Source organism: Leptodactylus fuscus, chromosome 4, assembly GCF_031893055.1.
Source record: "Leptodactylus fuscus isolate aLepFus1 chromosome 4, aLepFus1.hap2, whole genome shotgun sequence".
Classification (NCBI taxonomy): Eukaryota; Metazoa; Chordata; class Amphibia; order Anura; family Leptodactylidae; genus Leptodactylus; species Leptodactylus fuscus.
Window position 1 is genome coordinate 113,803,224 of NC_134268.1, and position 13,838 is coordinate 113,817,061.

The window sequence follows — 13,838 nt, forward strand, 5'->3', positions numbered from 1 at the left end:
TGGTTTAGCTGTAAGTGCTTCTCTCCACAGAAGTGATCTCTTGCATGAGTTATTGAAGCTCTTGACATTAAAATATAAGACATTTAACAAGACTTTAAAAGCTTAGTGACTTCTCTAGTGAATATGTTACATACAACTACCTGCAATTTCTTTATTATATTTGCTAGGTGGCTGGGGAGACAGTTATAAGGACTTATAAGCCTATTAAACTGTGAACTTTCAATGCAAAGCCATATCAAAAGTCAAAATACAAAACAGAATCTAAACAACAGTTAAACTGTACAAACTTGAAGTGCAGTTTGCAGAAATAAAACAGACAATAAATCCTCACAATTATATGTCATAGTATTTCCTCATGTGGCTGTAGAGGAGGAACTCCAAGGAGGATTGATCTTTGGGGACTGTGAAACCTTTGTTCCTTATGTTCTTGTCATAAGAGTTAAAGATATTTTTCTAAACTATGATTTTAGTAGGAAAGACACACTTATAAGGGACACTGTGTTGCCATAACACTGCTGTGATAAAAGTGAGTTTCTTCTTATCTTTCATGCTAGCATGACATAGGTCAGTTAAACACTACCGAGACCTATGACTAACTTCTGGAGTCAGAAAATACTCAGAATCTGGCAGCTTAGCCCATCAGATGCCATATTGAGTAGCAATCACAGCCTCTGGGTGGTAGAGGGGCAACATCGCTACACACCTATCACCCTTCAGACCACTCACAATGATCAGAGAAGATCAATGGCCTCTTGTTAGGGAATAGCCAGATGATAGTTTCGCAGAAGCTGCTGGTGAACCCTGGAGGGAGGGGCACAAGGGACAGTGAGCCCTAAGCTGAAGCCCCCATCTTTCCCTTCCTATTGCCAGACCCTATCCTATGTAATAGGCGGCAACCACGAAGACAGTCCCTCCCTGAATACGTGAAACACAAAACGCAGACAAGACGAACAACAACAAATGGAGGTCAGCTAGCCAGGGTTCGGTAACAGTAGAGCGATGCAGTGCTAAATCAGAGTCCAAAAGAATAATCAGTAGGGAAGCCAGAGTTCATGGATTAGAATACAAGTAATTAAACAGCAAGAGAAACCAGCAAGCAAGAGGCAATAATCGGCACCAGTGTGACTGTGAGCCAAGACTAAATAGGGGAGGAAGAACCCGCCCAGAATCTGACAGGAAGGCAGGCTGTCAATCACAGGCAAGACAAAATCAAACCACTGAATGGACAGAGGCAACAAGGGCAGAAGACGGGTTAGTGCAAATTCAATTACAGAACTAGAGCCGTGTTCACACAGTGCAACTAAAAACTTCAAGCAAATTATCAAACTGCACCCGCCTCCTGCGCCACAGCATGCGAGCAGAGGGTGGCGCAGAGACCCGAACAGGCAGAGATGTTACACCTCTTGGCTGGCTTTCTCTCTTACACATAGTGAGCCTTTATACATGCACTGTGGATGTTAGACATCAGAATGTGATAACTTTAGACAACCGTTAATTTTCAAAAAATGCTGTTTTATTAGCAAGCACAGTAAAAAACAATAAGAATCAATATAATTATGATATTGCAATGACCCGCTAGAAATAGTTGCCATATCATTTTAAATGCAGAGTGAACGCCATAGGAACAAACTGCTAAAAATAATAATAGTAACAGATGTTTTTCCACATGGACCTGCTAAAACGTTAATACAAGCAAATAAAAAAACATTATTTGTACCCAAAAATGTCAAATTAAAGTATAACTCATCACACAAAGAATAAGCCCTCACTTATATCGACAGAAAAATAAAAAAGTTATGAATTTAGGAAGGCGGAGAAGGAATATACAAAAAAGTAAGCATAAAGGGTTACATATATTACAGTTTACAACATCTGTACTGTTCAAAATCTGGAAAATGGTAAGAACATGGAGCTATAGTAGTGTGGTGAACAAATTATATATATCTTATTTTAATCTGTTCTCCAAATTAGTTTTTAACACATACATATGCTAATGTGATTGCTGCTAATATAGATAGGGTTTTTCATTAGAAGAGCAACAGAGAAAATACATTTAGGTTGTTTCCTCTATCTTATACTTTGTGGTGTAACTGAGATTTCCTATGTACAGGAACTGTTATACTGTGACCTCTGGAAATGACACAATTTCATAGCCAAAGAATCTTACTAACCACTTATTGTGTACCTAAACTGTACCCCACTTTCTAAGCATGCAATTAACCACTACTGTTCTACTTTCTCTGCTCATCTCACTTAAAGGAGTTGTTTGGTTAAATGGAAATCCCTACACTAATCTAGCCCCCCCCCCCCTCCTACTTTCTAAATAACATAACTCAGAAAAAAAATGTATATTTACCCAGGAACATTTATTGAGCAGTACGCTCGTGTAGTTGACCATACCAAAATGGCCATTCGGACATGAGTAGTCCGCTCTGCCCGAACCAGGATTGAGAGAACAGCACGGCATCAGAGGGCAGTGCTCAGCCCAAGTTCAGGAAAAGAGGAGGAGGGACGGAGCACAAGCATCCAAGAGGTGGTGTACATGGATGCCACGGGAAGGGGGGAGCTTGAAGAGTTTAGTTAATGTCCAGGTTCTCTGTGATGCTCATTTGCATAATAAAAAAGCAGTTTTAGAAGAAACGGCGGGGAGAATCCAAGAAGGAAAGGTAGGATTAGAATAGCCTTTTTAGTGAAAAATTAGTTTTGGCAATCATAGACTCCCTTTGAAGGGTTAAAAACCTGCCCTGATCAGTGGAGCACAAGCTTCTGTTTTGCAGTCAATCATGAACTTGCTCATTCTCCTTCTCTTGGTATAGGGCAGAACAGGGATAAAAGTAATAGACTATGGGATGCATGAAAACTTAGTCTAGACCCCTGTTATGGTAGTAGCGTAGAGATTAGCAAATCTCCCAAAATTTGTTTCTGGTGAGGTTCAATCAGTTTGGCTGTCACATTTGTTTTGGAATTGTTTTTTCTAATCAAAATTTTTTGTTGCCAAATGGTAAGGTAAAACAGACTACATGATCTAAATTCACCAATCACAACCTACAAATGTCATTGGCTGGTTAAAAATGGTTTGGGTTACTCCACATAATTGTCTTACTTGTAAACCATCCTGGAGCACTTTCTGGCACATAAATTAATAAATGTGGTTCATTTTGGTGAAATAGCATATCAAAAATGGAAGTATAGAGCATCACAGGTTTGTGTAGGTACTCCTTTAGATACAAAGGAGTCCCTGCACTGAAATAAATGGCAGCAGGCTATTTAAATGGTACATTAATAATTTACAGCCATTTTCAGAGATTCAGCAGACATAAATCCAAAAAAGGTTCAGATTCACTAGAATCCAAAACTTCTGGAAAATTCTGAACTAATTTTATTTGTGTGAAATATTTCTTTTGAACTATTTCTACTCATCTCTTCTGTAGAGCAGAATGGGTATAAATAGAAGACTGTGAGAAGACTGTGGTGCATGACATGTGTCCTGATCCCAATGCCAAGACCTTACATGCTCTACAGTACACCATGCCAAAGTCACTGGCCTTAGGTCCTGATGTGACATATGGCATGTATATTGTTTAGTGTTTCAATTAGTAACATATTAGCCCCATGATCAGTAAGAAGTATTGAACTGGGTAATCAATTTGCAAAGAAATATTCCAAAAGATTATAACACTTCTAACTATAACTAAACTTAGTAAACTATGTCTAGTTTAGTCTCAACAAAGGTCTATATTTTTGGAATAGTTAAACTGGTTATCTTGCATACGCCAAAGTCAATTTACTGTATGCAGTTTTATCAATTTACTGTTGATACCAAGCACATCATACAGTTAGACAGGCTATTAAACATTTGATCTTTTCCCTTTGTGATTTATAGCTTCACTCTGACTTGGACAAGGGCATTGGATCAGTGAAATATACCCTCTCAGGTGATGGAGCTGGTACAATTTTCACAATTGATGACACTACAGGTGACATCCATGCCATTAAAAGTCTGGACAGAGAAGAAAAACCATTCTATACATTACGTGCTCAAGCTGTGGATATAGTTACTGGAAAACCAGTGGAGCCAGAATCGGAATTCATTATCAAAGTTCAGGACATTAACGATAATGAACCAAAGTTTTTGGATGGCCCTTATGTTGCGAGTGTTCCCGAAATGTCTCCAGTTGGTGAGTAAAAAAATTTAATATTAGAACGTTGTTCTACATTACACTTTATTACTGTAAAATTATTACAATAAAATCATATTTTATATCAAATCGACAATAATGGTCCACGTTGTACATATAGTATATATTGTTACAAAAGCAATTAATTGTCTTTACTTAAAGTACTCAGAACATATTGTTTTTAGATGATGAACAAAGATACCCAACATTAGCAGGACAAAGGCACTGACCAAAAATAGAAAGGGAGGCAGAAATCAGTTGAACCCTGAATAAATTCAATCAGTCTTGGTTTGTTTGAAACTTCTGTTTCGGTAAGCAGGCTTAGTAGCGATGAACACCTAAGAGGTATAGAGTGGTATTATATTCTCTCTGTACAATCAAAGCACCAACTGTTACTATGTCCAAGAATTATGAAGCACCCTGCTATTATCTTTGTTTTAGACCGGACCTGTTTAGATGATGACATCATAATATTACATTTAGACTAGAAGGTCCAGTGTTAACTATAAAATGCTCTTACTTCACAGTTCTAAGGTCCAAACAATTGTACATCACCCACCAAGTTCTTAGGAAAACAGAAACACTTCTATCAGCTAAACAGGATTGTAGAAAATGGAACCATGTGACCGTCTTCAGCTTTCTATATCGTGTAGCCTATCAGCATAGACATTAAAAGAAAGTGTTCCATACAAAACCCTATATAGGTATACATCTAGTTGACTGATACGTAACAACTTAAAAAAATTGGCATGCAGCTTGTTTAAAGTTGTCTTTTCGCAACATCTGGAGATCTATCTTTTGGAGATCATTGCTAGCAACAAGTAACTATCATTGTGTGTATATCTCTCTATCTCTCTATATTATAAAAATGAATTTCTGTCTGTCTGTCTGTTCTCTATTGCAAACTAAACGACTGTACCGATTTTCACCAAATTTGGTACAGATACACTTCAGGTATCTGGGAAGGTTTAAGACAAGACTACAACTCACTCGGACGTACCGTTGCTGAGATACAGCATTCCAGAAAAAAATACCCCCCCCCCCCCCCTTAGCCAATACAAACCTGCAAGTCTTTCACTCATATTACAACTGCAATACACACGGTCACTCCACATGCACAATACAACACTGATATCCAAACTGAGATATACGCATCAGAGGATTAGATACACAGATCAGCACACAGTATCACACACCAGAGGATTAAATACACGCGTCTGCACACAGTCCCACACACCAGAGGATTAAATACGCGCTTCTGCACACAGTTCCACACACCAGAGCATAAGATAAGCACGTCTGCACACAGTACCACATGCCTTAGAATTAGATATGCACACACAGTTCCACACTCCAGAGGATTAAATATGTGCATCTGCACACAGTTGTACACGCCATAGGATTAGATACACACGTCTGAACACAGTACCACATGCCATAGGATTAGATGTGCGTGTCTACACAGTTCCACACGCTGTAGGATTAGATACACGCCTCTCCACACAATACCACACAGAGGAGGATTAGATAAGTGTGTCTGCACATAGTACCACACTTTTGAGGATTAGATACATATCTCTGCAGACAGTACCACGAGCCAGAGAATTAGATATGCATCTCAGCACACAGTACCACACAGGGGAGGATTAGATACACACGTCTTCACACAGTACCACATGCAGTAGGATTAGATACGCGCGTCTACACACAGTTCCACACGCCGAAGGATTAGATACGCGCCTCTTCACATAATGCCACACAGGGGAGGATTAGATACGAGGGTTAGATATGCACGTCTGCACACAGTTCCACATGCTGAAGGATTAGATACGTGTGTCTGCACAAAGTACCACACGGGGGAGGATTACATACGCAGCTCTTCACACAATACCACATAGGGGAGGATTAGATACACATATCTTCACACAGTTCAACATGCCAGAGGATTAGATATGCATGTCTTCACATAGTACCACCGCCAGAGTATTAGAAATGGACATCTGCACACAGTACCACATACCGTAGTATTAGATACACGCGTCTGCACACAGTTTCACATGCCGGAGGATTAGATACACACGTCTGAACACAGTACCATACGCCGGGGGATTGGATACATGCGTCTGCACACAGTACCACATGTAAAAGGATTGGATACGCGCATCTGCACACAGTTCCACATACCACAGCAAAAGATAAGCACATCTGCACACAGTACCACATGCCGTAGAATTAGATATGCACGTCTACACACAGTTTCACACTCCAGGGGATAAAATACATGCGTCTGCACACAGTTGTACATGCCATAGGATTAGATACACACGTCTGCACACAGTACCACATGCCGTAGGATTAGATATGCGCATCTACACACAATTCCACACGCCGTAGGATTACATACGCGCCTCTTCACACAATACCACACAGGGGAGGATTAGATACATGTATCTGCACACAGTACCACAAGTCAGAGAATTAGATACGCGTCTCAGCACACAGTACCACACGGGGGAAGATTAGATACATGTGTCTGCACACAGTAACACATGCCAGAGGATTAGATATGCATGTCTGCTTACAGTTCCACATGCCAGAGGATTAGATACGCGTGTCTGCACACATATTTTTGGAGCTGTGTCCTGAATGATTCTACTGGCTTTTGGTTTTCTGTTATCCTAGGTGAAGTAACCTATTCTTATGTTTAATTAGAGCTAGAGTTTTATATATATACATATATATATATATATATATATATATATATATATATATATATATATACACACACACACACACACTCTCTTATATTTCAAGAAGTTAATGAAGTTAGAGGACATAATAAATTGTACACAGAAAGCAATTTCACTAACCTAGCACATGTATTTATGCAAAGAGGTTAAATGTTGAATATTTATGCTTAGAGACTCCAGCACATAGAGTGGGATTAGCCTTTGGCAACATACAGTAATAAAGTTGAATGCCCCTTGAGAAATGAACATCATACTCAGGCAAATACATTTTTTTTAAAAAAAGAGATATGAATGACAGTTTTATAAAGAGCTTATGGTTTTTCGTTATTGTTATTTATTATAATTGTTCAAATTGCATATAGATAGATAGTATCTCACAAAAGTGACCATTATGACATATTTAAAACAATATGTCATATCTGGAGCATTTACTTAGCTAGCCCAGGTCACAGGCAGGAGGTTCCAAAAGAAGGCTGGGTTAGAGTCCTTCAAAAATTGTTCATGGAGAGGATCCAGTTGTCAGATACCTGGAGCTAAAACCAAACTTTTAGTCTTTCCAACTTCCTGCCAAGCTCTGCGGCCAAGTTTAAGAGTTTTGCTCACTATTTCCTTTTATTTTCTAAACTCATTTGATAGTATGTATATCTTGGTATTAAATCTTTTCTTTAATAACTAAGCATTTTACTTTTGTGCATATTAAAGGGATTCTATCATTAGAATTAGAGATGAGCGAACAGTGAAATGTTCAAAGTTCGATTCGAATAACAATACTCAATACTCGACTGTTTGATCGAACATCAAACCCCATTATAGTCTATGGGGAATAAATGCTCGTTTAGGGGGAAACCAATATTCGACCCAGGAGGGTCATCAAGTCCACTATGACACCCCAGGAAATTATGCCAACACCCTGGAATGCAACTGGGACAGCAGTGGAAGCATGTCTGGGGGCATCTAACATGCCCAAGTCACTGTATTATGTCGAGATCCCTGTCAGCTTGCGATATGCGGGAGCTGACTTTTTCCCATAGGAATGCATTTACCAGTGCCTTCCTATGCTGAGATGTAGCAGTGCTGGCCGTACACTCAGTTTGGCTACACCGAAGATGCAGCCAAGCTGAGCGCACGACCAGCACTGCTACACCGGAGATGTGAATCCTGCTGCACACTCAGCTCTGCTGCATCAGAGATGTAGCAGAGCTGAGTGTGTGCTGAATCTTGTTTCACACTCAGGTCTGCTGCATCAGAGATGCACTGAACCCTGCTGCACACTCAGCTCTGCTGCATTAGAGATGCGCTGAACGCTGCTGCACACTCAGCTCTGCTGCATCAGCACATATCTGAGCTGAGTGTTAAGCAGGATCCAGTGCTTCTTTGATGGAGCGGAGCTGAGTGTGCAGCAGGGTTCAGTGCATCTCTGATGCAGCAGAGCTGAGTGTGCAGCAGGGTTCACATCTCCGGTGTAGCAGTGCTGGCCGTGCGCTCAGCTCAACTGCATCTCCGGTGTAGTTGAACTGAGTGCACGGCCAGCACTGCTACATCTTGGCATAGGAATGCATTGACCAGTGTTGATTGGCCGAATGCCATACAGAGTACAGCATTTGGCCAATCAACACTGGTTCTGCCAGAGGAGGCAGAGTCTAAGATTGGTCCACAGCAATCTCCATTCTGGTCCGATCTTAGACTCCGCCTCCTCACAGACGAGCCTTCGTCAAAACCAGCATTGATTGGCCGAATGCTGTACTCCGGTTTTCTTCGGTATGCAAATGAGTTTTCTTGCAGCACTGGTGGCAGTCCCCTGCACTCAAACAGCACTGCATGCCCCAGTGCTGTTTGAGTGCAGGGGACCACCACCAGTGCTGCAAGAAAACTCATTTGCATACCTAAAAAAAATTGGAATATCTACCAAACGGCAGCGTTAAGAAGACTTCTAAGGGTAGGAAAAGAATAGCCTTTCTTAGGCTATTCCTATGTTTTAGGGGGGAAAATTGATTTTAATGATAGAATCCCTTTAAATCTTAAACTTTTATAAGGTTGTCCTTTAATTCAAATGTCTGCACAATCCTGAAGAGAGAAAATACTACTTAGCTTTGTTACCTGCAAGACGTTCACTGTGTGGTGCCAGGAGGCACATTTGTGAGTTTGGGTATGCCAGTGTCTTCCATTGACATACTGTATCCTTTACAACACATGCATATCCAGAATTCCCAAAAGTTATAAAACTAGGAATATAAGTGCTGTGAAAAAGCATACATGAGAAATTATCGCAATCACCTTTTTATGCTTCTTGTAAGTGCAAATGTACCTCACATTTAATAGCGATGACTCTATGTACTGAACTAATATTTACATATGGAATAATGATTTTAGCTATGGAGGAAACATTTAATTCTTTATAATATTTTACTTTGTGTGGTCTAGTAACAATGAAAGTATGGCATACAGTACAGGTAATGTGTCATCAGAAAATTAGTTTTTAAACTAAATTTTTGTGACACATATTTTTAAAGATTTTTGTTTTATTATTTTCATGTCACTAGCTATATTTTAACCCCTTCCCAGTCATTTCCATTTTATAATTTAAGATAAATCGAGAGTTTGTCATAAATCGAGAGTTTATGTTCAAAAACCAGGCTGGAGATCTGTACCATGTCACCAATAGTTTGAAATGGCTCTCCTGCAGAAAGGTGAAGAAAGGTTTGCCCCTGGGCTGAGGTCTAATGAAACTTTTGCCCACAACAAGAGGGATGCAGTCATGATTTTCTCAAAGTCCGTATAGGATCTCCCTACACATGTGTCAGAGAACAGTTTTTTACAATATTTTAATGTTTAATTTGTAGAAAATTTAGATTTGCAAGTCAAGGGACTTGTGTAAGAGAATCTGCTGATGGGACAGTTTTATTTATAGAGAAGCCCCTAGGTGGATAGTTAGAAGAAGATCCCGTAGATCTCTGGGATGTACTGCATCTTCAGACCAACTGGTAAACACAAGGAAGGAGAAGGAGATATTGGAATTGGAGTGTGAGCCAGGTCTCACAAGTGCCTCTAATGTGGATGCTTCCTTGATCCCTGGTGTGTTGAGTAAGTAGAGACATCCATAGGTCTTTCATTAAGTCTGGGCAATAGGCTGCAGTAGCTAACATTTGCAGTAAGGTAAGAGATTGTAGGGTGGCAGGTTCAAGTCATAAGTGTAGTTGTACAGCTGCAAAACACTGTGTGATGTCAAGCAGGTTGATGCCTCCAACTGGTTTAGGTAGGGATAGAGCAGAGTAAGTCTTCCTCTGTTTCCATATAAATGTTGGGAATAAAGTTCTTATAGCTTTAAAAAATACAGATGGGATATAAATATGAAGTATGTGCATTTTGTACAGGATTTTTGGCATAATGTAGGTTTAAATAAGGTACTTCCTTCCGAACTATGATAGGAGACGTATATCATAGAACTGGACAAACCACTGCATTACAGAGATGAGAGGGATAAATCTCTTCCAGGAAACAAGGTACTTTTATGCACAGGCAGTTATGAGAAGTAGACCATGGAAATGGCAATGTCTATTGTAATATTGCTTCTACCTCAAAGAGTGAGATATTGAGGATCTCTGGTTTGGAAACATTTACTTTGCTATTTGGCATAGAACCAGTTTCTGCTATAATATCTAAGTGTATAGGTAATCCTGTCTCTGTGTTTGATATGAGGAAGAGGACATCAGCAGCAAAAGCAGTTGCTTGAAGGATAGTGGAACTTAAGTCAAGATCTCTTATAACTGGACATTCCCAGACTGCCTGAAAGAAGGAATCAAGGGGTAACATGAAAAGGGCAGGAGAGAATGACATATATTGAATGGTTGGGACAATGTCCCATTGATTGTCAAATGGGAATGACATTAACCTTTTTGCTGCCAAGGGTCTCTGGAAATTTTGCACCTCCAGTAGCCAGAGCAATTTTCACAGTTTTGAGATGAACAAATCAAACCTAAATTGCAACATTAAAAAAGCATCCAACCTCCCCATACCTATATATTTTCTTAAAGTACACACCTGCAGCATTGTCAGAATGCCACTTGGTACTGTATATGAACAGGCACCTTCATGCAATTTTGATTTAAAGTGAATGTTTTATGAAAAAATGCAAATAAATGTATATTAGTTGTTAAAAGCGGAAACCAAACAAAAAATTAAATGCACCAAACCTCCTAAAAATAAAAGTTCAACATGTACAGAGTTCATACATATCACTATAGCCTGCACCCGCATGCACGTGTCTTCAGAAAATCGCTAGAACTGGAAGGAACAAAAATCTGCTTTGAAGCTGGAAATGTTAAAAAAGTATCATCCTATAAAATGTAGGGATTACACACCATGAAAAGTAAGTGAACCCCTAAACCCTATATATTTTTTGAAAGTAGACAACCTGAAGATTACAAATATCTTAATGGGTCATCGATAGCCACATCCACCTTCATGCAACTTTGTGACCAACACAAATAATTTTTTGAAAAAATACGCTAAAACACATATTTGCACCTAAAACTCATGTTCAATCTCAGATTCATATACAAAATACTTTTAAAATAATAGCTTAAGGTGTATACAATGTGTATATATACTATATGTACCACAAACATCAACTACCCTGTTTCCCCGAAAATAAGACATGTTCTTATAATTAATTAGCTAACGAAATATATGACCTTTCTTATTTTCGGGGGATGTTTTATACAGCAGCTGGGGCGGGGAACAATCGGCAAACAAAGCGGGGAACAATTAGCGGAGTGCCGGTGACTGCCGGTTGTATGTGATCCAGAAGGTGAAGGGGGGGTGTCTTATTTTCAGGGAAACAGGGTACAACAAGAGCTCAGACTCCCTAAAACACGAATACAGAAGACAAGCAGGATTTTGCTGTGGTTCACTAATATGTTAAAAGCTATACTGCACCTACCAAACGGTGACTGTGATACCAACATCTAATTTTTTTCAGATTACACAGTATACCATATATAAAAACACAATTTAATAGTTCATATATACAACCACCTTCATTCAACTTTGCGGCAAACAGAGATTGCTAGCAAAAATTGTGCAAAAATTCAAATTTGCAACTAAAGTGCGGCTCAAGCAATCCCTTTCTGCAAACATAATGCACTGTACATAAAACTGCAATATGTGAGGAGTTCATAAATACCACAGATGAATATATTTACAGGGGCGGGTGTTAAAGAATTGCCAAAATCGCAGAAATGTGCCATCCCATTTTGCGCATGCAAATTAAATAGGACTTTACATAAAAATTTTATTTTCCATCCCCCTATAAAAATTTTAGCAAACTATATGTTCATCTCTAGTGATAATCATTATTACTATTATTTTAGTGTGTAACGCACATCGCTAGAGACATATTTTACTTTAGAAAGCTCAGGTATAGACAGGACAGGGATTGGGTGAAATGTAAACTTTATTTGCGACTTTATGTATATGTTGTGTAAGTGTTTGGTGCGACTTTTTGGCGCTGCGACCTGGACAATGGTAAATGCCTGGGTCACAGCGCCAATAAACTTCCTGGTTATGTTCAAGGGGTATAACATAAGAATACCCCACTAGTAAAGCTCAGGGGGGAATTACATTATACCTGTATGTGACAATCAGAGACAAATGTATAGTATGTTCTCTGATTGGCAGGAGAAGGGTTAATAGGGACAATAGAGTCCCTGCCACCCCCCTCCTGCTGTCACATACAAGGTATGTACAGAGTCTGATTGTTTCTCTGTCTCTGTCTCTCTCTCTCTCTCTCTTCTGAACTCCTCGTGTCCCTCTCCCTTTCCTGTTAAAGTCTGCAAATTGCTTGCTTAGACAGGAGGGGGGGGGGGACAATTTTGAGCTCTATATCTTTGGACTACATCAACATATCTTGATGTTTTCAATTGCATTTTAAAGAGGAGAATCTCCTCTTTAAAATGATACCAGGAACTTGATGATTATATTTACGGTTTTGGAGCGATTAACTGTTGAAACGCTGTCGGGAATTGAGATCTGCAGTTGGATCTCAATGACAAATAGTGTTTTCAACAGTGAATCGCTCCAAGACTGTAAGTATAATCATCAAGTCCCTGGTATCATTTTAAAGATGAGATTCTCTTCTTTAAATTGCATTTTAAAGCATCAAGATATGTTGATGCAGTCCAGAGATATCGGCATTAGTAGGGAGGACGTAGTAACTACGTCCTCGGCTACTGAACTGCCACCTTGGGAGCACGTATAGCTATGTGCCTGGCAATGAAAGGGTTAAGCGTAAAGAGTAAGAATTACATTAATTAATACTATTGGAGTTTCAAGCTTAAGTAACAAGGCAGACATGAAAAATCACTCGATTCACTCTAGGGCCATTGGAGTCTCAGCTGACCTGGCATAATTAATAGATTGGAGTAATCTTATCAAATTATGATGATCCTCCCTGAAATTAGCAAAACCAGCTTGCTTTGGGTGTATTAGGTCTGGTGATAGGGGTTAAAGACAGACAGCTAGATATTTGGCCCAGAATTTAAGGCCCAAGTTGAGTAATAATATAGGCCAATAATTTCCTGAAAGTCCTGACTAGGTGAGGAAGCAGGGAGGGAAGATACGTTACATAATATTTGATTGGAAACCCATCTGAACCTTTTGTTAGGGGGAAAGCTATGAATTAGCTTGGATAGCTCATCTTCAGTAATCTGAGATAATAGACGTTCAGCATGAGTCAAGTTTGGGAAGAGTAAGAGCAGACACAAATCTATCAATACGTTTTACTTACAACTGCTGAAAAGTCTTCCTCGTGACCTGCCAGATTGTAAAGTGAGGAGTAAAAGGATTGGAAAGCTTCCACTATTTTTGCCATGGAGGAGTTTACAGGAGGTGTGTATGGATTTAATCTCTGAGA

General features: G+C 39.4%; 1 protein-coding gene across 1 annotated transcript in view; it reads left to right on the forward strand.

Moving 5' to 3' along the window:
• CDH12 (cadherin 12) overlaps nucleotides 1-13,838 on the forward strand; it is a 251,513-nt gene that overhangs the window by 102,492 nt on the left and 135,183 nt on the right. The window contains exon 3 of the mRNA XM_075270977.1: nucleotides 3,884-4,178. Within this exon, the coding sequence (XP_075127078.1) occupies nucleotides 3,884-4,178 (295 nt within the window). The remainder of the gene's footprint in view (nucleotides 1-3,883; nucleotides 4,179-13,838) is intronic.